General features: G+C 39.9%; 1 protein-coding gene across 2 annotated transcripts; it reads left to right on the top strand.

Annotated features, from left to right (window-relative positions):
• Positions 1-642: 642 nt before the first annotated feature.
• Positions 643-24,278, top strand: LOC106024725 (receptor tyrosine-protein kinase erbB-3). 2 transcript variants are annotated; one of them, XM_029113850.2, is made up of 15 exons: positions 643-989; positions 8,949-9,103; positions 11,027-11,213; positions 13,807-13,932; positions 19,042-19,104; positions 19,197-19,315; positions 20,103-20,244; positions 20,454-20,564; positions 20,673-20,784; positions 21,054-21,127; positions 21,516-21,606; positions 21,902-21,919; positions 22,445-22,656; positions 22,846-22,978; positions 23,098-24,278. In XM_029113850.2, the coding sequence occupies exons 1-15, from the start codon at positions 905-907 to the stop codon at positions 23,192-23,194; spliced, it is 1,725 nt and encodes a 574-aa protein (XP_028969683.1). In that variant the 5' UTR covers positions 643-904; the 3' UTR covers positions 23,195-24,278. The 2 variants fall into 2 exon arrangements, with proteins under 2 accessions (XP_028969683.1, XP_028969684.1); XM_029113851.2 differs by lacking the exons at positions 8,949-9,103; positions 11,027-11,213.
• The last annotated feature ends 517 nt before the right edge of the window (positions 24,279-24,795 follow it).

Here is a 24,795-nt window from a genome sequence, read left to right as displayed (position 1 = left end):
ACAGAATTGCCATTTGTACCCACATAACTATTTATCCCACTTGTAACATACACTATACATAATACTTGTAAATGTTTATGCCCTCCTATTTGCCTCCATTGCACATTTAGATGTGCCATCTGTGATGCATTGCACATCTATACATTCCACTTGTAACCTACATATACTTAATACATTTTCTGCCCTCTTCTATTTGCACTTCTGGTTAGAGACTGCCTTTTGTTGTACTTTACTTGTACTTGTTCAATGACAATAAAGTTGAATCCAATCTAATCTAATATTAAATCTGAGACTGGGATTGAGGCAGTGAGTCTCTGCCTTTTCTTCTTCTCCGTGTTGTTTTGGGAGAGCCCACCACTTGGATGGTCTCTGTTCCGCTCCAAGTCCTTGCTGCTCTTGCTAAGGCCCTGTACAATTGTTTTTGCATTTCATACAAAAACAACCAAAATAAAACCAGCTCAGAATCCATGAAAGTAGATATCAGAAAATGAAGGAATGGCCTAACAGCCTGATTAGGTTGCTCTCCATAAAAAGATGTCCCGCCTCCAAATGATGCGTGATGGTCACTCCCATATTATCATTGGATTTGTCTTGAACATGTTTACAAGCATTGTGATTGGTAGAAATAATTCTTAAAAATGTGTTCAGGGTATGGGGGTTAAAAACTTTTGTGTTGCCTGAGGGCAACAGTGTGCACTAGAGGGTTAACGACTTTTTCTTTACACGATATCTTTCAGATAATGTAGACAGTAGGGACAATACGTTGGAATACTTCACCTGGAGAGCGGTGTTCTTGACATTTGCACTTTAAATACATTTGTGGCGTAACAATTCCCCATTAAGGGAGAAATAGTTAAGGGTAGTTGATAACAGCTTGTCAGTTTGATAATCTTTTTCTCTCGGAATGAGGACGACCGGACTCCATCACCCGCTTGCGCTGTGTTTCGCCCTAGCCTGGCTCCAGACCTCTTGCGCTCAATACCAAGAAGGTAGGCTGCCAAATGATTTAATTTTGTCCTGATACGGCAATTTCTTTCTGAATACAAAAGTATTGTGGGAAATAAGAGACATTTGGAACGCGTCGGATACCTCATTTCACGCTCCAGAAATGTGCCTGTTATGTGCCGGGGAATAATCAATACAAGAGTTGGTGTTCTGCAATACTTGTTCTAGTATTTTTCAATTAATTTAGTATGGATTAATACCAGTGTTGTACATAAAACAATAAGAGTAGTCTCACGTCCTCATCTAAATCAGAACAAAAGCAATTTATATACATGCAGAACCTGTTTGCTGTGCGTCAGTCTACTTTCAGAACATTGTGCCTTTTCTTTCCTTTTTTTACAATTGTCTCTGTTTCTTTTGTATGTTATCGCTCTCCATGCAAACTGCTAATCAGAACCAGCTCCTCGGGTTTTCTTCACTATTGGTTATGACTATGGGTTATGTCTGGCTCTTGGGTTCTTACTTTGCGCCTCAAGTGTTCCTGAGAACTATTGTCCAATGTGTGCATTCACACTGAGTCAGGTGTAATCAGGTGTATTTCCTCCCTGCTCCGGAGGTGTTGTGATTTGAATCACGTACGACTGTAAACACTGACAAAACACTGACTGACGTCATCTGGCCGTAGATATTTAGGTGGTGCAGTGCTGGATGAAAATAATGTCAACACCATTTTAGGTGCCAGGTGGTACCCATCAAGGTCTGGCAAATTCTTTGACATCAATGCGTTATAGACCCCCCTGAATAGACTTTTACACGTCACCCAACCGTACAGCTAGAATTAATGTTGCATCTGCATCACATCAAAACGTCTTGGTAGCGCGCTATATTTATTGCAACTTGTGTTTAGTTATTTAATTTAATGTCTATGGAAAACAGCTCTGTCGAGATTCAACCTAGGTCGCCCACGTGAAAGGCTATCTTTAACCACCATTGTGCGTATCGCATATTGACATTATATAAGATTGTTATGCATTAACATCATGACAAGTTTGAATATTTCGTTAGACACCATTAACCATCGTGTTAAACTGAGTAAAGTTTAAGTTTACCTCCACCACAAATAGTATCTATGAACTGCATGACTTTTGCCACGTGCCGTTTTAAAAGCTTATTAGCCAGTAACATGTCGCTAGACGCCATTAACCATTGTGTTAAACTTTGTAAGGTTTCTTATTAATTTTACCACCAACACAAATATAATCTTTTAACTGTATGGCCTTTTCCACTGGCTGTTATAACAGCTTATTATCCATTTGTGAATTACATTGATACAATAACTACTGTAGGTGACTATTACAGACTTTTTTGTTTGACTATCCTGTAGAAATCCTAATACATAATTCAACAATCCACCAGAAATAGTCACAATATAACAGTAAACTAGTGATAGCCTCTTCCAGCAGCAGGATATTGTGCTAGAAGCGCTAACTCAGATTTTATTTTTTAAAACAAAAGCCATAATTGAACTATATCAGGCAATATAGTTAACAATCTAGTCTGTCAATCTAGTCTGTCATTTGAAGTTTTCCAATGTTGTTCTTGTTTTGTTTTTTTACATACTAGATTGTTAACTATATGGCCTTCTACATTTCCATTATGGCTTTTATTGTGATTATGAAAATCTGAGTGCTGCCAGCATAATATCCTGCTGCTAAAATAACACAAATGAAGCCTCGTTTGGCCATCACTACAGTAAACTGTTTCATGTTATGCTTCCCGCAGCTACAGAAGGTTGTAGCCAGCTAAGTTTTTGTCTATTCTAAACAAATTCTCTTTTACCACTATCCGTTATAACAGCTAATTAGCCAATTTGTGAATGATATTGAGTATCTATCAATATAGGTGACGATAACTGACTTTTGTCAAGTGAAAAGACAAGAGAATCATGTAGGCAGCGAAGTGTTTGTCTATCCTGAACAAATCCTAATATCCACCAGAACAGTTTTATAGGCTTCCTATTAAGTAGCTACATAAGGTTATAGCCAGCGGAAAACAATCTGCTTTCTGGATTAAGTGAAATGTAAATTGAAGGACGGATTGATTGTGTAGTTCAAGGCCGTAATTACAATATATATTGAGAGGGACACATCCCCCCCATTATTCAAATATGCTCAAAATGACCCCCCCAATAAATTGATATATAAATTACAAATGAAATAAAAATGGGTACGACAGGCAACCATGCACCGCCGCCAAAAATAATAATTAGCAAATGTAAACATAATCCTAACTATCTCATCTCATCTTCATCCGCTTATCCGGTATCGGGTCGTGGGGGCAGCAGCTCCAGCAGGGGACCCCAAACTTCCCTTTCCCGAGCCACATTTGCCAGCTCTGACTTGGGGATCCCGAGGCATTCCCAGGCCAGTGTCGAAATATAATCTCTCCACCTAATCCTGGGCCTAACCCGAGGTCTCCTCCCAGCTGGACGTGCCTGGAACACCTCCCTAGAGAGACGTCCTGGGGGCATCCTTACCAGATGCCCGAACCACCTCAACTGACTCCTTTCGATGCAAAGAAGCAGCGGCTCTACTCCGAGTTCCTCACGGATGGCTGAGCTTCTCACCCTAATCCTAACTAAACGTAACAAATTGCCGTTATTATTACTACCGGGTGGGGGGGTGGGGGGGGGGGTCACTTGTAAAACAGTCAATGCTCCCCTGCTCCCCACTAACCCTAAACTCAAAGACACCTGTGCCTAAACCTAACCTTAGTTGTACCTGTGTATAATCCTAACCTCAGTGGGGCCTGTGCATAAGCCTAACCTCAGTAGTGCCAACTTGGCGATATCAGATCAGTCATCAATATTTGCTCCTTTTCTTACTCACCTCCATGTAACCTGCTCTCCCTGCCCTATTGGCATCCTCATGCGCTTTCTCTCTCTCTGTCTCTCTCCCTCTCTGTCTTTACTCTTAACGCACAAGAGGGAACATGAAATAAATACTATCAGTAAACAAGTCGTGTTTCTTGCCATGATGTTCAGGAATGGATTACTAACCATTTCTGTTTTGAATGGCAATAATTATTATATCAATAAACTTTGTCTCACCTCTTGTGCTTCTGTATACTTCTATCATCTGACTGGTACTGATTTTTTCATCTGACTGGTACTGATTTTTTCGCCCAAAATCCCTGAAAATTATTGCATGTTACGCAGACTGTGTGCAGGAGTTCTTTTGTTTACATGATTATTTCCAAACAAGGATCTTGCTATTGTTCAGCTGACATTGTATCTTGAACTTTGTAATATAACATCAAACTTCTGTGAATCTGAATCCTCAACCAGCCTTTTTATAAGGGCTTTTATTCAATGACTCCTTTGTTATTTTATTTTCCTTTGTTTTCATATTAAACAGCCACACACTCTAAACAATAAAAATAATATTTTGTTGCACTTAAAAAAATATTTTAAAACCATATAATGTACTAAATATATTTCAGTGTGTTAAAATAGATACAATTATTGGATTTAAATGATATTATATACATGTATACAACATTTTAAAATAACTCAACAAACTACTTCTATACTACTTTCTGTCCAAAATTACAACACTTTCAGTATACTGCTTTTTAACCTTAGGTTAAATTGTTGAAATTAGAATGAGGACAAAAGACAAGTGTTAAGAACTAATTTGCATGTACAAAGTTTGAGGATTTTCCAGAAATGTCAAGATCTGACTTCTTACGACTGGTTAAAATCTTTTATATCGCGACTTCTTTGCACTGGCCTTTTACCTGTCACCATTACAAAGAGCTTTACTTGTATGGACACACTCTTAAACATGCCTTTTCATGCAGTGCAAGGTCATGTGATTTCTATGCCATGAATTCATATCAGGTCAAAGATAACGAAAACAAACCATGCCATATAAATCAAAACAATCGCAGCACTTTCTCAGCCATATCTGAAACTTGAATTTTTGTTTTTGTTTTCTATATCACGCTGGTTTTTCTATCAGCTGGATCTTTGTGTGTGTGTGTCTGTGTTGTGTTGTGGTTCGACATTCCAGGCACATCTATTCTAATGCTCAGATGTTTATGACTGGAACACATTTATCCGGATCATATGATTCTTGTTATGTGATGTTACATATGGTTTTCTGTTATTTATGATTGGATGAATTTTGCTGTACATTAACTATGGTATACCTTGACCTAGATGTGCATTTGGTTATGGTAAACCTTGACCTGACATACCTTGACCTAGATGTGCATTTGGTTATGGTAAACCTTGACCTGACATACCTTGACCTAGATGTGCATTTGGTTATGGTAAACCTTGACCTGACATACCTTGACCTAGATGTGCATTTGGTTATGGTAAACCTTGACCTGACATACCTTGACAGGATGTGCATTTGGTTAGGTTCATAAATATTATGCATTTACCAGATCATCAGATTTTACTGGACATGTTGGATTGAAGTATGTTAAATAGACAACTGGGTTATTTACCCTCTGGTCCCCCAGACAGTACATGGCAACAGTAACAGCATAAACCAGTGACTGTTTGATTTACAAAGTCCTCAGTCACCTTTGCTATTTCAGTGGATTCAGTATATGTTCATGGCTTTGATTTAATTTCCTTCTTTGAAATTTCACAAGAACCCCACAAACAAAACAGTTTGTTCCATGTGACACCTGTTACAATGTACTGATGCATCACAAAAAAATGTTGTCTTACCTGTTGGTGACACATGTATTTTAGCATGTCATTGTGTAACCTCATCTGCCACTGAACTTTTCTCCGTCCATCTCCATCAACACCATTGTTCCATTCACACCCTAGGACTTTGTATCCCTTACAGTGATTCATTGTTTTTGTCAATAATCACACAAAATGTAAGCTTTATTTCAATGACAATGGACCCGAAGGATTATGCTGTATAAAGTGAACACTAATAATGTAGGATTCACCTTAAAAACAGGAAATCAAAGCGTTTGTTTGGTTGAGTTGATCCTTCTGCCCTGTGTGTGTGTTTTGGTACTACTTTTCTTCCCTCAACACTTTTTGAATACAGAAACATTGGAATCAGTTGAATGAAAATCATAACTAAACCTGATCCATGACTGACTAAAGTTATCTGGTGTGTCTATGTACAATGACACAACTATCTAGCCTTGACTGCATACAGAGACAGATGTACTATACATTGATTGTCTGTCTTTAGCGTCCGCATCAACACATTTGGTTTTGTCTCCGTGATTAGGCTTGATGTGATTTTTTCCCTGATGTTTTTAGAATGCTAACTCATTCTATCTGATTGGTCCATGACACTGCTATGTTGGGCGAGAGTTGTCCAGCAATCTGATGATATCAGCTATTATATAATTACAGCACCGAACTACCACACCAATTATATACCAATGTTTGTGAGTGGTGATGGGTCATTCGCCATTTTTGAATGGCTCTTCTGATGATAATAATATAAAATATTTAAAAATTCTATGAAAAAACAGTTATGTCATGTTCATTCATTAAATGACTGCATGTCACTGCTGACATGTTGAGTTACAAAGAGAGAAAGAGGGGACACTGAGGCAGAGAGAGGGGAGGCAGGTGTAATTAGAAGCTGAGAACCTTAATGTACCCAGACACTTCAAGCTTTTTGGAGAAAAGGGTAATTGTGGAGGCTTGATTCAGATTTTTTACTTATCCAGCAATAACATTTCTACTAGCTTGCTCTGCATGTCTGTGTGTCTGTGTTCATATTTATTTTTGTGATAGAACATTTCATTTTCTTTCTTGTAGTTATTGTGCTTCAATTCAGATTAGCATTAGCGTGGTGATTGTGCACCTTCCTAATTGTGTTTTATGGGTGTACACGTGTAGGTGCCCAGTACTCTTTCCCAAAGGCAATTTAACTGGTTGAGAGTCAACAGCTTGAAGACATTCACTGATACCGGTGACCCAGCTCAGGCTGCTCCCAGTCCTTAACCTAGGTGGGGTAGTCAGTGATAAGATGGTTTGCATTGCACAATAAACACATAAGAACCTAATTACAATCTAATGGGTTTCCAATGTCCAGACGTGTCCAAGTCCATTTCCCAGTTTAAGGTTGAACAGAACTTGTACATTACACCATTGTTGACTGATGGCCAATTGTGTATTATTCTGTTCCACTTGGATCCATTTTGTGATTGGCTATATAAGAATACAAAGTCTTGTAAAGGACAAAGGTATACAAATTACCCAGGGATTCTGGGTACACATAATGTGTGAGTACTAAGCTGGAGCAAAATGTTCCACCCTGTGGGTTTCTAGGACCAGAATGGAAGGACACTGGTCTACTGTTGCACGGGGCTAGTGTCTCTGAGCAGCTGGGATCGATGTCCGAGTGTGTTCACATTCCTCTAGAATGTCAGGCTGCACCTATACATCTCTTTCTCTTTAACAAACATAATAAAGTGTCTGCTATCACTGCTTTATGATTGCTGGGTATGCTCATTGTAATGTTGCCACATGCTGTGTTACTCACTCCAGAATCTCCAACTTTTACTGAGTGTTATCCCCAGTGTGAGTAATAAACCAGTACAGGGATCATGGGCTGTCTGGGCGGACTGCACACAACATGATCAATCATTGAGAAGTCAAAAAGATCACATTAATTTGTTCACTGTGTACATGAAATATAGCAAAGCAAAAACACCCAAATGGTTGTTTTAGAAATAGTTCCTTCCACTAAACAGGCAATGGCTGCATACAGCAGGTTGTTGAGAACTGTAAGTATTTCAGATGCTGTCTACCTGGCAAAAGATTCACGTTCAAAATAATGTGTGCAGGATTAATGTTAACCTGAATATATTCACCAGGTGTGTCTATCTCATCTAGCGCAATATATTAGAGATAATGGCAGGAGCTTGAAGGTAAATACAGTAAAACTATATAACTGCAGATCACATGTTTTTTATTAAGTTCGTCCAGTTAGCATGTTGGTGCAAGTCTGACACTTTTCATCCCCTTAATGCAACACATGATGACCACCACTGGTCAATCTCTTGACAAAAGAGCTCTGCTCAAACTAAAGATAATACATCTATGCTTGTATCTATGTTATGGGTTATTGTAAAAGGTGTAACCTATTCATTTTCTGTGGTTATGTGAAACTCTCAAACCAAACCATTGATAAAAAAGGATTTTTATGATAAAATAACATCAGTTTGTAATTTCTGCAACTTTTTGATTGGGACAGTTCCAATGCGCTGCTTTTAAACAAGATTTGGACTTACATTTTTACTGAATCTCCATTTATATGTGCCTGTACAGATGGGAAATGTTAGCTAAATTGAAATTAATGCTTATATAATCATTGGTCTAGTTTCTCTGCAGTCTCTTAATGTTGTGTAATACTGAACTGGTATTTAATTGCAAGAGCTCAAGAATACAGCACATTTGCAACATGGTCTATCTACCACTTTAATGGTGCCACAAGGAGATGTGTTGTTCAATGTCCCCCAGTATATTAGCAAGCTATCTATGTGTGAATATGTGAATAAATAACCTATTGATATACTGTGGTAAAACATTCATTGAAAAGCAACTGAAAGTAAAAACCGACTTCACGTTATCATCCGGAGTCTGCCTTTCTTTCACATTTACTGTGCTTCTCTCTCTCTCTCTCTCTCTCTCTCTCTCTCTTTCTTTGGACATCTAGCTGAGATTTTAATAGCAAAACAGTCTCTCTTTCCCAATGATATTGAAATGGACTGAATTCCTGCAGTAAACAAGAGATGGTGTAGATAGTCAGTCAGTGTACTGAATGCGACACAGGTGTCAGCTTGTTTCGCATAATCACAGGTATCCATTTTTGCCGTCATCTTGGGTAGCTGAAGGGCATGACAAATGACACATTATTCCTAAAACTGTTAGCATTATAATCCATAGTCAGAGTTTTTAAATTGTTAGAATTGAACTGTCATTTGCCCCTATTTTTCCCTAGTGCTATGCTTGGGTACACATAACACACTGAGTTGGACAGGAAATCCAGAGACACAGTACGAGCTGATGAGGGAAAAGTACACTGGCTGTGAGATTGTCATGGGCAACCTGGAGATCATCATGATGAAACATTCGATGAACTTCACTTTTCTACAGGTGAGGGGAGGGACGATGTGAATGTCAATATCCACTATTATTTTGAGTAGTAAATTGATTGTGTGATGCTGGCTTTACCAGAGGTCCCTACAAGGACAGTAAAACCTGACCATTTGGTCTCCACAAGTTATTTTTTAAACCATGCTCTACCAGGAACAAGGCTATTTCCGGCAGTTTGTTGATTAAGCAATAGGGGTCAAGTGTAGGTGTTAAGGTTAGATTAACTTGTGAAATCAATCAGACATTCCTTTGAGGCTCTGCAAACTCTCTCACAGAATACTTTTATCAGTGTGTGTCTCTTTAAGATGATGTCACTGTCTCCTGTTTACAATGAGTCCTCTTACCTTCTTCCACAATATGGCTCTGCCATGGGAACTGGTCACACAGCCATGGTAACAACATAATCTAAAACTAACTAAAGAAATAGTATTGTTGAGAGATTTGGAAAGATCGTGCTAATCAATCAAGTATATGCATTGTACAAGAATATAAATGCAAAATGCAACAATGCAATTTCATTAAAACCTCATACAAGGAAATAATTCCGCTAAAATCAATTAATTAGATCGTAGACCTATTAGATCTACAGATTTTCACATTTCATGGATGTGCTGTTTGTGACTATATATCTTTATTTTAGCTCATGAAACATTGGGACCAACACTTTACAGGCATTTGTATTTTGTGTGGAAATGAAAGCAACAGAGATAGATGGGACAGGCTGAAGAAAGCAGAGCAATGGAATATGGAATAGGACAGGAGTGGAGGGAGTTTTCTGTGGTTGAGATAACATGATGATCAGACAAGGTACACATACAGTAGAAGTCAAAGGTTTGGACACACCTACGCATTCAGGGGTATTTCCCATTTTCCACATTGTAGAATAATTCTGAAGAACTATGAAATTACATGTTTGGGATCAAGTAGTTACAAAAAAGTGCCTTTGCCCTGAAAACATCTTGGTTCACTGTTGGCATTCTCTCAACCAGCTTAATGAGGTAGTCACCTGGAATGCTTTTCCAACAGTCTTATGCTGAAAACTTATTGTCTGCTTTTTCTTCTCTCTGCTGTGAAACTGATCCCAAGCCACCATGGGTTTGAGGTCTGGTAGACATTCATGCAGTCAGCATGCCAATTACACGCTCCCTCAAAACTTGCGACATCTGTGGCATGGTGCAGTGTGATGGAACTGCACATTTTAGGGAGGCCTTTTATTGTGGTCAGCCTAAGGCACACCTGTGCAATAATCATGCTGTCTAATCAGCATTTTGATATGCCACACCTATGAGGTGGATGGATTATCTCGACAAAGGAGAAGTGCTCCCTAACATAGATCCAGACAGATTTGTGAACAATATTTGAGAGAAGTAGGTCTTTTGTGTACATAGAGAAAGTTTTAGATCTTTGAGTTCAGCTCATGATAAATGGGGGCAAAAACAAAAGTGTTGCGTTTATAATTTTGTTCAGTGTAGTACAAATAAAGGAATAACCTGGAATGAGTAGATGCGTCCATGTATGCACATACTTACACACGTGCAACAATATACTCAGCTGATGTTTTGTTGTTGTTCCAACCTTTAACTATATTGTATCCCATGGGGTGGTTGGGAGGGGTGTACATTAATTAGTGAGCTATACAGCTATATACATACCTTCATGTTCTGTCGTTCTCATAATGGAGCACTCCTCATACTGTACTTATGTGCAGACTTTTGTCCCAGCCCAGATCCAGCACATCATCAAGAAGTAAAATTATATTAATAAGTGTATACAAATAAATCAGGTAATAAATGTAGCCCCTCAAGCACCTCAATATTGAGGATGTTTTTATTCTTATTCCATCTGCAACTTACAGTAACATTTTTTTTTCTTTCCTCTTTTTCTTTACCGCTTCCCGTTTTGACCTCTTTTTTCCCCTTATAGTCCATCAGAGAGGTTACAGGTTATGTCCTAATAGCCCTTAACCAGTTCAGCCACCTTCCACTGGATCAACTCCGAGTCATAAGAGGCACCACTTTGTACGAGAATCGCTTTGCTCTGGCTGTTCTGCTCAACTACCAGATTGATAGCCGACATGGACTGAAGGAGCTGGGTCTCACACATCTCACAGGTATACACACACACACTTACACACACACACACTGACGTACACACACACACACATACTGAGGTACACACACACACCTTTTAAATTCACACAAACCAAATGAACAATCAAAAAATGACTTAGATATTTTTACAGTGTCTGTAAGCAACGATGACTTTGACTTGTAGGCCTGCCAATTGAAGAGCAAACAACATCGACCTGAGAATATGGCCCAGACTCCTGAATATAAAGTAACTCTGCAATGATAACCAAGGTTGTTCATACAGCAAAATGGCCTGATACTTAAGCAGCTCCTCAGCAAAGGCCCATTTCATGTAGCGATCAAATGAGCAGCCCTCTGAGAGAATGAGCACCTCCCTGTGGCCTTTCCCCAACAACAACAACATGAAATGTAATAAAGACACCAGGGAACAGCTCACCACATCTAATCAACATCTCCTCACACAACAGCATTTGTGGACATATGTACCCAGTAGACTGCTGGGAACTCCAAAGGTATTTGGACAGTGACACATTTGATACAGTGGCACTTATGTCTGAAAAGACACAGTAACTAAAGGGTTACAGACTGTCAGCTTTAATTTGAGGTCATTGCCATCTATATCAGATGTACTATAGCTGATATAAATTAAGAACTTTGTGTAATGAACTGATCAGAAAGACTCTCCTGGTGCTACTCGTTGATGTGTCGGCCATTACTATTCACAAAATATCATAGGCTGGACTAGTGCAAATACTCTCTTTAGCCTCATGAACAGGATGACCCTAAATGTACCTAGATGAGCCTCCAGGGTTCTGGAGAAAGGTCTCGTGAACAGATGAGACTAATATTAACATGATCATGATGGCCATTTGAAAGTGGAAAAAAGGAACTGGCATACTACCTGATCTATGAAATACGATGGAAGGGGTATTAAGTTTTGGGCACTGGAATCTCCAAGAAGTGTAAGGCTCACCTGAAATCTGAATCCTATTGAGCATGCCTTTTACATACAGAAGACAAGACTAAAAGCAAAAAGGCCCCAAAACAAACATGACCTGCAGTTCAGGCCTAGCAGATCAACTCCCAGGATGATACCCAGCCTGGTATCTTCTATGGACAATCACTGCATCCAAAGGATATATGAACAAATACTCTGTACTACTTTATTGTACTTTATTTTAAGTGCCAAAATATGAAGGGACATGACTGTTGTTTCTAAATGTTTCAAATGAATGAAAATACTTTTAAATTAAAGCTGACAGTCTTCATTTTAAATCCATTGTCATTGTACCATTTCATATTCAATATGTTCTAATATGCAGCAAAAATATAAGAAGGTCATTGTCAAAATGGAGTTCACTCTACCTGCCTCGCCTCTGTGGCTCAACTCAGATCGACCAGTCAGCCATGTCGGGAAGTCGTAGAGTTCCTTCCAAGGCATTCACTGTGTTCATTTGCAAAATATAATGCCTTGGTGCCAGAGTGCTTGATTACATTTTATTCGAAAAGTATGTGTAACCTCCCATCAACAGCAGGTGTGGATATCCTTACCAACTGTGTTATTCTGATACATCATGGGTGAGAGAATCCTCCATCACCACACTGCAGTCTATCACAACTCCATTAGAGGCAGTGACTGGCTCTCACTGTATCAGTCCAGCTGAGCTCCACTCCCGTCCAGTCACGTAGGTCACTGAGGTCAGGCCAAAGTCTGGTGCAGCTTTTAGGGTTAATGCCATTTCAAAATCAACATTTCTAATTTTATTACAATTTGTTTTACCTTCTGAATTGACAGCAACTGAAATGAAATTGACCCCAGTACTTTTCAGTAGCAATCTTTTATGTTCCTGTCCCATTGAAGTGTCAGTGACAGATGTTGCTACAGCCCTCCTCTGTAGAGTTGTAGTATGACTGGGCGTAGCAGGCTGGACAGAAAGAAAATAAAGCCTGCTAAGCAGGTTGGTTGTAGCTGTTGTCTCTCCCACACCCACATAGGGACATTCCACTAGGCTCATATGCCTCGTACTGGGGTACGGATGTAAACCATCCCTCAAAATCTGCCTTTTTGACAGTAGCTTTGTTAAACCTTCTTCTTTCTCTTAAATACTGTTTTAGAAATTTCTGATCTAACATGGTGTATGGTAAAAAAAAGGTGTGTGCCTATAAATAATGAGTGTAATACACTCACACTTTGTGTAGCAGTGTCTGCTGCTATCTTGTTTCATGGTTCTACTACACCTTTACACTAATACTCAGCGTGAGTAACACTGACAACTGTGTCATCAAGCAACATGGCAGACATTGGTCAGTTGGTAAGTGTTAATACAGTTGACTGTGGGTGATGGGCCTCAGTGACATTTTATTGTGCACAAAGGTGATGACAGAGGTGTTATTTGGAATTGTGTGTGTGTGTGTGATATTGGAAGTCCCTGCTGGAATGTTCATTATTATGAACTACTATCAGTGAAGCATCAGATCTGACAGAGAACTACAGATGTGTGCCAGTTTTGATTTTGTTTTTCTCATCAGCATGTTCTGGCTTGTTATGGCATTTGTCTTTACTACAAACCGTAAAGTAATTGTGTGACCTCCTTTTATATTTTTGTTTCGCAGAGATAGTGGAAGGAGGTGTGTACATCAATTTTAATAAGTTCCTGAGCTACGCCCCTCAGGTGAACTGGTTGGACATAGTAAAGGATGAATCTTCTGAAGTCATAATTGCTGACAACGGGCCTGAACGTGAGTACAATGGAAGGTTGATTGCAGGACTCACAGAGACCAATATTGTGGTAGGACTCCTAGAGACCGATGTTGACTATCTAGATTAGTGGTAGGAATCCTGTAGTTAAGATCCCATGTTTTTGAGTTTGGTACTGAAACATTTGCACACTGTTTTGAACATTTCTTTTTACGCTGAACAAACCTGATTTATTGCCATTTCCACGCAGCCTTAGGTGGACTTTAGTGCACACTATTGGCAAATGGAGATATTTGCAAATGGAGACATCATTGCATTTACCCGTGTTTGCGTTTTGTGTCTTGTCTTCCATGGTGTTGGATCTATTTGCTCATGAAATATCTTTAACTACTGTTATTGGTTTGGGGAACACCGTAATGAAAACAAACATTTATGTTATTCCTTTATGATCTCAACATTTATGGTGCTGACTGGATTCTATTATGGTGCTGATTTAATTCTCTTATGGTGCTGACTGGATTCTATTATGGTGCTGATTGGATTCTTTTATGGTGCTGACTGGATTCTGTTTTGGAAATCTGCTGCACTGGATGGTGGGAGAATTTGCATATGGCATTATAGCTATGCATGTTTATTTAAAAATATCTTTACTTCTTGTCAATTTTTTTGGTGTCTTTATTAAAGCAGTTTCTTAAAATGCTCTGCCTTTTTCCCTTCTAGACCATATACATTTCTCCCTGCTAGACTGTATGCATTTCTCCCAGCTAGACTGTATGCATTTCTCCCTGCTAGACTGTATGCATTTCTCCCAGCTAGACTGTATGCATTTCTCCCTGCTAGACCATATACATTTCTCCCTGCTAGACTGTATGCATTTCTGTGGGATGTCCACTACAATGATGTGTACAGGGCAGGTTTGGTGTTTTTTGAAAAGTAGCAAGTTTCTTAAATGTTCTTATAATTATAATCAGAACACTTTAGTGCACAATTAAATAAAATTGTTAGTGTAAAAAAGGTAGACTTTTATTTAGCTACTTTGAAAGTAGAAAATATTACAACACTCTGTAAAATGGAAATAAAAACAGAATGCAAAGTTGTGCAAATACTTTAAACTCTATATTAAATATAAAATAGTAGAAAGACAACATCTCAAATGTTGAAACTGAAACATTTTGTTGTTCCTTGAAAAATATATGTACACGTTGAATTTGATGCCAGCAACAAAAAGCTGGGATCTGTGTAAAAAGACTGGAAAAGTGTAATACAAAAAAGAACCTGGTGGAACATCTCACAACTAATTAGGACAATTGGCAACAGGTCAATAACATGATTGGGTATTAAGGAGCATCTCAGAGAGGAGGAGTCCTTCAGAAGTAAAGATGGGGAACCACTCTGAAAGACTGCGTGGGCAAATAGTTCAACAATTTAAGAATGACATTTCTCAACGTAACATTTCAAAGAGTTTGGGGATCCCATCATCTATGGTACATAATATCAATAAAAGATTCCAAGAATCCGGAGAAATCTCTGTACTCAAGGGACAAGGCTGAAAACCAATATTGGATGGCTGTGATCTTCGGGCCCTCAGGTGGCACTGCATTAAAACAGACACAATTCTGTAGTGGAAATCACTGCCTGCACTCAGGAACAGTTCAGAAAACCATTGTTTGTGAACACAGTTTGTTGCTGCATTCACAAATGCAATTTAAAACTCTACCATGCAACGAAGAAACCAGATATAAATAATGTCCAGAAACACCATTCGTTTTCTGGGCCCAAGCTCATTAAAGATGGATTGAGGCGTAATGGAAAACTGTCCTGTAGTCTGACAAATCAAAATGTGAATTATTTTGAGGGAATCATGGACGCCGCATCCTCTGAGCTAAAAAGGAAAGGGACCATCCTGCTTGTTATCAGTGAACAATTCAAAAGCCAATATATGTGATAGTATGGGGCTCCATTAGTGCACATGGCATGGGTGACTTGCACTTCTGTGAAGGCACCATTAATGCTGAGCCATATACACGTTTGGGAGCAACATATGCTGCCTTCCAGACAACATATTTTCCAGACAACATCTTTTTAGGGAAGGCCTTGCTTATTTTGGCAATACAATGCCAAACCACATTCTGCACGTATTACGTACAGTGGAGAGAAGAAGTATTTGATAAAATTAGAGGTCTGTAATTTTTTATCATATGTACACTTCAACTGTGAGAGACACAAATCTAGAAAATCACATTGTATGATTTCTTTTTAATAATTAATTTGCATTTTATTGCATGACATAAGTATTTGATCAACTACCAACCAGTAAGAATTCCGGCTCTCACAGACCTGTTAGTTTTTTTTTAAGAAGCCCTCCTGTTCTCCACTCATTACCTGTATTAACTGCACCTGTTTGAACTCGTTACCTGTATAAAAGACACCTGTCCGCACACTCAATCAAACAGACTCCAACCTCTCCACAACGGCCAAGACCAGAGAGCTGTTTAAGGACATCAAGGATACAATTGTAGACCTGCACAAGGCTGGGATGGGCTACAGGACAATAGGCAAGCAGCTTGGTGAGAAGGCAACACCTGTTGACACAATTATTAGAAAATGGAAGAAGTTTAAGATGATGGTCTCCCTCAGTCTGGGGCTCCATGCAAGATCTCACATTGTGGGGCATCAATGATCATGAGGAAGGTGAGGGATCAGCTCAGAACTACACGGCAGGACCTGGTCAATGACCTGAAGAGAGCTGGGACCACAGTCTCAAAGAAAACCATTAGTAACACACTATGCTGTTATGGATGAAAATCCTGCAGCGCACGCAAGGTCCCCCTGCTCAAGCCAGCGCATGTCCAGGCCCATCTGAAGTTTGCCAATGACCATCTGGATGATCCAGAGGAGGAATGGGAGAAGGTCATGTGGTCTGATGAGACAAAAATAGAGCTTTTTTGTCTAAACTCCACTCACCGTGTTTGGAGGAAGAAGAGGGATGAGTACAACCCCAAGAACACCATCCCAACCGTGAAGCATGGAGGTGGAAACATCATTCTTTTAGGGATGCTTTTCTGCAAAGGGGACAGGACGACTGCACCGTATTGAGGTGAGGATGGATGGGGCCATGTATCGCGAGATCTTGGCCAACAACCTCCTTTCCTCAGTAAGAGCATTGAAGATGGGTCGTGGCTGGGTCTTCCAGCATGACAACGACCCGAAACACACAGCCAGGGCAACTAAGGAGTGGCTCTGTAAGAAGCATCTCAAGGTCCTGGAGTGGCCTAGCCAGTCTCCAGACCTGAACCCAATAGAAAATCTTTGGAGGGAGCTGAAAGTCTGTATTGCCCAGCGACAGCCCCGAAACTTCTCTGGAGAAGATCTGGAGAAGGTTTGTATGGAGGAGTGCGCCAAAATCCCTGCTTTTAATGTTCTGCTTTTCTGATGTATCAAATACTTATGTCATGCAATTAAATGCAAATTAATTACTTGAAAATCATACAATGTGATTTTCTGGATTTATGTTTTAGATTCCGTCACTCACAGTTGAAGAGTACCTATGATAAAAAATTACAGACTTCTATATGCTTTGTAAGTGGGAAAACCTGCAAAATCGTCAGTGTATCAAATACTTGTTCTCCCCACTGTATGTATGATCCACTCTTGGCCATATGAAAACTGAAAGGTTGTAAATAAGAAATCGAGCTGACTGTCTTGATGTCAGCTTACCTACTCGTATTTTCCAAATGAACGAGCTACCATTGGGTCAAAATGGGTCAAAATCCCTGCTGCAGTGTGTGCAAACCTGGTCAAGAACTACAGGGAACGTATGATCTCTGTAATTGCAAACAAAGGTTTCTGTACCAAATATTAAGTTCTGCTTTTCTGACGTATCAAATACTTAAGTCATGCAGTTAAATGCAAATTAATGACTTGAAAATCATCCAATGTGATTTTCTGGATTTTTGTTTAAGATTCCGTAACTCACAGAGTACGGCCGTGTATCAAATACTTGTTCTCCCCACTGTATGTGCATAATATTGATGAATTTAAAGGTTGTAAAAGTTGTCAAGCCTATTGCAGAATATTTTGAACTTGGAATGAAGTTTCTGTGATCATTTTTGAAAAGGTTATTGTGTTATAATTGTGTTTTTCATTATTAGAGTCTGTGCATATAAGCTATGTTAGATTGTTTTATCAAATAAAGGCTTGTGAATGTTATCCAACATAACATAATATTTTTATAAGTCAGTCATAGTTGTCAGTGAAGAATGCAAGTAGTTTTTAACATTTAAATGTTTGTTTCGAATCTCCGTTGAATCTCCGTTGAATATCCGTTGAATGTCTGTTGAATGTCTGAATATAAAACCAACTTTACCTCAGTGATTATTAGATACATACAAATGTTTACTAGCATGTCATTAAATATCATTTCTGAAATTCCAGTGGAAATATTACTATTCTCAGCTAGTTGGTTAGCAACATGGCCTCTATTATCAGCAGCCTTACTATTTTGTCCCATCATGTATTATTTCCTCTGTATTTGTGTTACAAATGCCTGATCACAGTTTCAATTAAGTGTTTAGAAAGTTTTAGCTACATTTCATACCTTCTGGTGAAGAAGGGAAAAAGTCAGATCACAGATTTTTTAAGGATTTAACCTCCATACATCACTATAACAAATAGTGGGTGACTGATAATAGTTAGCTACGCTAACATGGTGTTCCTATAGCTAACATTGGTTTTTGTCTAGAGGAACAATAGCATGACAAACACTGTTGAAGAGGAGATGCACCTCAGTAATAAACATGCCTCTGTCCCAACTTTTTTGAAACGCGTTGCCATGGTTCTCTGATTCTACATTTGATGTGTTGTCTTTGTACTACTCCCATTAAAATAAATGACTAAGTGGTTTGCACATCATTGCTTTCTGTTTTTATTTGCATTTTACACAGCATCCCAACTTTTTTTAAAACAGGGTTGTTAAGTCATACTTTGTATGTCCAACAGAGATCCATTAACCAAAGAACTACAGCTGAAATGACTCTACACTTGATTTTGCTCAGCATTTTTCTGTTTTTATGCTTCTATACCACATCCCAGTGTGTATGTTAGGATCTTTGTTTTTTTATCTGATTTCCTTTCATGACATGTTTCTCCAGGACATTGTGATGCGGCATGCAAAGGTCCTTGTTGGGGGCCCAGGAAGGATAGCTGCCAGATCTGTATGTGACTTTTTATCCTGGCTCTTGTTTTTTACACTAGATAGCCGCTCTGTGGTGTAATGTCCTACAACAATCCCCCTCTTTCCCCTTAGTGACAAAGACAGTGTGTGCTCCCCAATGTAATGGACGCTGTTTTGGGAGGAATCCAAGTGAGTGCTGTCATATGGAGTGTGCAGGAGGTTGCACTGGACCCCTGGATACTGACTGCTTTGTAAGTTTGCTATTCACACAGCCAAACAATGGGAATCATTGTTACAAGTAATTCTAACCCACTTGAAAAGATTATATTTGATCAGCAGAATACTAAAATGTACTTAAGTATGCCATCTGTGTTCTATGGTTGTCTAGTTGTCTAAGCTGCTGGACCACCAGGCCATTTTAGATTATACAATGTCTACTTAAATGTATTGTAGCGACCCTGTGTTCATTTAAAGTTCTAAGTTGGTCAGTTATGCTTCATTAGGGGGCGGGGCCTGACAGTTAGGTGGGGCTGGTTTACCTGGTGGGACGTCCCGCAGTGAGGAGGGCATCTCTGGGGGGCTTGGGGACAGCAGGGGCGGGTCCAGGGGTCTCAGGCCATAGCTTATATAAGGTGGGGTTTTGGGAAGCTCTCTCTCTCTTGTGGCTCCACTCCTGTGTGTGATAGAGGACCGTGACAGGTGTACTTGTCTTAGCTAACTACAGATCTAAGAGAGTTTGTAAAGAGCCTGTGTGTTAACAGGTATTGTTGGGCGTAGACAGTGGCCACACAGCTGTCTTGTTAGGGTTAATAAATTCTACCTGGCATTCTTTACCTCTGACTCCGGCTCCTGATTTAGCATCCCGGCCAGGGGTGTTACAGTATTAATTTATTTTATAAGTGTATAGAATATTGTAAGGGTATTTAAATGTATTTTATGCCTGGGATTGTTTTTGCAATAAAATGAGTATTGTAAAACAATATATCTAAGCAATACATACAGTATCATATACTATACCTGTGTGTTTTGTCCACCCAGGCATGCCGTAACTTCAACAACTCAGGCTCCTGTATGCCCCAGTGTCCACAACCCTTCATCTACAACAAGCACACCTTCAAACTGGAGCCCAACCCCAGCGCCAAGTACCAGTACGGTTCTATATGCGTAGCCCAGTGCCCCAGTAAGTCCACACACAGCATGGTCCGTCCACTACATCTCCCCAGTCTACTCCTGGCTTTAACCATTCTCACCATGTCCAGCGCATGGTCCTCCTTCAACCTAAACCTTTGTATCATCTTCCTGTGTATTAGCATATAGACCATAATTATATGAATCCCTATATCTGTCCCTACAGCCCATGCTCTCTCTTTCTCTTTCATTACTACTCAGATAATTTTGTGGTGGACGGGAGCTCGTGTGTAAGTAGCTGCCCCCCTAATAAGATAGAGGTCGAACAGGGAGTGAAGAGGTGTGAGCCCTGTGGAGGTCTCTGTCCCAAAGGTACCTGCCTGACTACTGTTCATATTATAGCCCACTAACTAACATAGCATTGAAGATGGCCCTGTACTCCAGCCATCTCATTGCTCTTTTGTCTCCTCTCCCCTCTAGTTTGTAAAGGAATAGCCTCCGGACAGACAGTGGACTCTCAGAACATTGACAGTTTCATCAACTGCACCAAGATCCAGGGCAGCCTGCACTTCCTGGTCACTGGGATTCAAGGGTGAGTTGCAGCTACAATGTCCCAGAACATTAGTGTGTCCTTATGATCCATTGGTGTAAAACTGCTACCCCTGGAGCACATGTGGATGTACGCTGGCACGGTAGGTTCAAATCTGACCCAATGTCCTTAATCTCTGCTACCGTGATCTCTCTCCGTTCAACAAAAATACAAGATATACAAATATACTGTATACTGAAAATGGCTTGATAAGTGTTCAGTCTTTATTGGTTCTTATTTATGCATTGTTGGGTAATCTTCCCTGTATACAGGGATCCTTTCAACAACATCCCACCTTTGGACCCTGAGAAGCTGAAGGTCTTCAGAACTGTGCGAGAGATAACAGGTATGTGAGTGTTTCTTACAAGGACATTTCTAGACATGACTGAGTTGTCGTTCTTATGAGGTAAGACTCAACAGTAGACCACATCCAAATGCATTCTTGTGTGAGGGGACGTTGACACAGTTTTTGGAAGAGGCCACTGGGAGTTGCTCATTCTAGCAGCGGGCTGCTCATTTACAGCTAAAAAAGATTTGACCAGTTTAGAAAACAATTACATTTTAAATTAAGAATCAGTTTTGGGGTTAAGGGAAAGGAAACATGGATTTCTGTTTTTCTAGAAAAAATTTGTGAGTGTGTGTCTGTGTGTGTTGAAGTTTCAACGGAATGTGTCAGTTTAAAGGTAGCAACATGAGTGTTATGATGCATTTGTATGGTGTTCTGTGGTTGCCAGACATTCTGGATATCCAGTCATGGCCTGGAACTCTGACAGACCTGTCTGTGTTCTCCAACTTGACAACCATACAAGGAAGAACCCTCTACAGGTGATCATCTCCATCTGTCTATACCAGAATCATCTTCATCTGTCTTTACATGAATCATATCCATCTGTGTATAACTGATTCATATCCATCTGTGTATAACTGAACCATACCCCTCTATGTTTAGCTACATTGTAAACTTACATCCATATACTAATGAATTGTGTCTTGTGTCCCCTTACACCCAATCTCTCATTCCCTGCTTTACCTTGCTCCAATCTCTCTCTCTGTCTTTCTCCCTCTCTCTGTCTCTGTGTCTCTTTTTCTGTCTCTCTGTCTCTGCTGTTTGTCCCATCAGAGGAAGGCACTCCAAAAGGTATAGTAGTGTCTGCGACAGTTGTTTTGATTATCGACCGAACAAAATACTTTCCTGATATTGTGTGAAGTAACAGTACGTCTTACTGACATATTTTCTTCCACACTTGTGAATGTGCATGTACAACATATTTAGGTCAGAATATGAAGACGTATTATGTCTGGAACTTTGAGTAGTGTCTCAGCTGGTGGTGGGTGGGTGTCACAGTGTATATTGAGGTATAATGTAACCGCTCTCCTCCTTGATCTTATGTAAAGACCTCAAACAATAAGTCAGTCATTGGAAGTGATTGGATGAAAAAATGGTGTAGATCAGACTAATCTCCCCCACAGTTCCATGTGCTGACATGTGGCCAGTTTATTTCTGTTTAGGAGAAGAAGTGCCCTATCTAGGATTAGTTCTGTATTTTATCCGGACTTTATTGAACCTTTAAACTTCTGTTTCTTTGTCATCTCCCTACCTCTTTATCTCTCCGTGTTTATCCTCTTCCTCCGCGTGCATCCTTCCCTCCATTCTCTTCCTCAGAGGCTACTCCCTTCTGGTAATGACCATCCCATCGCTGACCTCTCTGGGCCTGCGTTCGCTGCGTCACATCAACGACGGTGGAGTCTACATTACAGGAAACAAGAAGCTGTGCTACCACCACACTTTCAACTGGACCCGCCTCTTCATCACCAGCTCACGCCCACATCACCGCCAGAAGAACATCAAGGAAAATCGTCTCGAGGCCAAGTGTGGTGAGATGGGGTGGAGGAAAGAGAGGGGAGGAGGGGAGGGGGGGTGGAGGAGACAGTGAGGGACGGACAAGAGAGATTGGGGGACGGACGAGAGAGAGTGGGGGACATCAGGAAATCGTTGAGGGAATATGCCGGGTGCACTAGCCAAGTACTAATGGTTTGTCATTGTTATTTTGTTTGTGTGTGTAGTTGCGGAGGGGAAGGTGTGTGACCCCCTGTGTTCGTCTGAAGGGTGTTGGGGACCCGGGCCGGACCAGTGTCTGTCCTGTAAGAACTATAGCCGTGGGGGAACCTGTGTCCATCGGTGCAGATTTCTCACTGGGTTGGTACTAATTCAAACCAATTTATCCCTGAAACAGTGTGGGTTTGCCCTTATATCTCAATGTTTTTATGTGACTCTGAAATCTAAATTTAATTCTCAATCTCTCTGTTTTTCTCCAGGGAGGGGCGTGAGTTTGCAAGTCCAAATAGAGAGTGTATGCCTTGTCACTCGGAGTGTGAGGTCCAGGAGGACGGCCCACGTGCACAGGAGTATTAGACCGGTGTACCAGTCTTTCTGGCACTTCATCCCAATCAATCAATAATTGGTAGAGGCACCTTTGACTGCAATTACAGCAATTATTATTTTTCTATCTTATGTCTTTGCAGATTTGGACACAGAAATGTTGTCTCCCAGTATATATAGTGTCTCTCAGCTCTTCCGTGGAAGACTAACTCCTTAAGACTTTCTGTAGGCGGCTTCATGCTCTCCATGACTAGAATCTTTCCTTGCATGTATATTCCATTTTTGAGGACAGATTCCAAATCGCCATATCTTCTCCATTTCTTAATAATGGTCTTTATATTGCTCAGGGAGACATTCTGTGCTTTGAAATATTCTCACATCTTAACCCTGATTGAATGTCCTATCCCTGATTTGAACAACCTAATCCTGGATTTGCTTTGAATGTCACTTATCTTCATCATGTCGTCTTTGTTAGAAATTGTACTAACCAACTGTGGGACCTCCCAGAGACAGTGGTATTTTACCTGAAATCATGGGAAATGGCTTCGATGCACCCTGGTGGACACACTGGTGGACACCCTGGTGGACTTTCAACTAATTACATGATTTCTAAAGACAATATTTTGCAACGGAGCACATTCATGGGTGTCATATCAAAGGCGGTAAATCAATTTATGTTCTATATTTGTAGTTCATTTTGAGATTTTATTTTACATTATGGATTTTTTTTCATACTGCAACAAAAAACGTGTAAGAATCCAATGGGGTGAATACTTTTGAGAGCTATGTGTTGAGAACATGATTTTGGGGAGTCTCATGCTTACAAGGGCCTAATTGGGGGGGGGGGGGGGTCTTTTCACATTGTGTACCTTGATTGTTGTCATCATGTATTGCCCAATTTCTGTATCCTGATCAACAATGAAACTTAATCAGTTACTGTACAGTGATGTTGGTTTTTATGTTCAGAAATATTTTTAAGGAAAATTAAAAAACTAATTCTCTGGGACTGGATAAAGCCTATCCTAGGTGCTTCCACCAAATATTAACACAGACAGCTAAATACTTTTGTATTAATATTATATTTTTACATTACAATAAAAACTAAGGTCAAACTTAATAGGATAACATTCCCAATTAATTTATTTTAAAGAAGATTCTTGAACAATTTATGTAAAATGATTTTCAGCTGAAATCAAACCTGTTACACATTGTTCGAAAATGAAAATCCATAACTATGGGACAAGAGCGTTTCAGGTTCTGCATCAGAAATCCCATCATTGACCCTCAGTGATTACATTTGAGCCAAAATAGCCTAACCTTGTACATTGGCATTGACTGCAGTTCATAATTTGAAAATGAATGCCTTGAGCTAAACAAAATGCAGGTGACTGTTGATATTTTGCCAGTTTGAACAAAGACAGTTTCATTAATACAATGTACCATTTAATTATGTGGCTTACTGATACACCAAATCCACAAGACACTGATTTGGCCAATAAGATCCCTCCAGCCAAGGCCTTTGCCATGCTTATAGTGCAGCATCAACTGGCAACTGACTTATCATACTTTAATATGTGCTATGCCAGTTTTCCAGTATTACACCAGGGTCCTGTTTTTTGAGGCTTCACTTTGGA

This window comes from Esox lucius, chromosome 17 (assembly GCF_011004845.1).
Source record: "Esox lucius isolate fEsoLuc1 chromosome 17, fEsoLuc1.pri, whole genome shotgun sequence".
NCBI lineage: Eukaryota > Metazoa > Chordata > Actinopteri > Esociformes > Esocidae > Esox > Esox lucius.
The sequence above is the reverse complement of the archived record's forward strand: the minus strand, read 5'-3'. Positions and strand labels throughout refer to the sequence as shown.

What these genes read in the sequence shown, in the direction of transcription:
- LOC106024725 (XM_029113850.2), top strand. Translation starts at nt 905, where the DNA reads ATGAGGACGACCGGACTCCATCACCCGCTTGCGCTGTGTTTCGCCCTA. An exon ending in CCCTGGATACTGACTGCTTT is followed by an intron (nt 19,316 to 20,102) that starts GTAAGTTTGCTA and finishes TTGTCCACCCAG; the next exon opens with GCATGCCGTAACTTCAACAA. An exon ending in CTGGTCACTGGGATTCAAGG is followed by an intron (nt 20,785 to 21,053) that starts GTGAGTTGCAGC and finishes CCCTGTATACAG; the next exon opens with GGATCCTTTCAACAACATCC.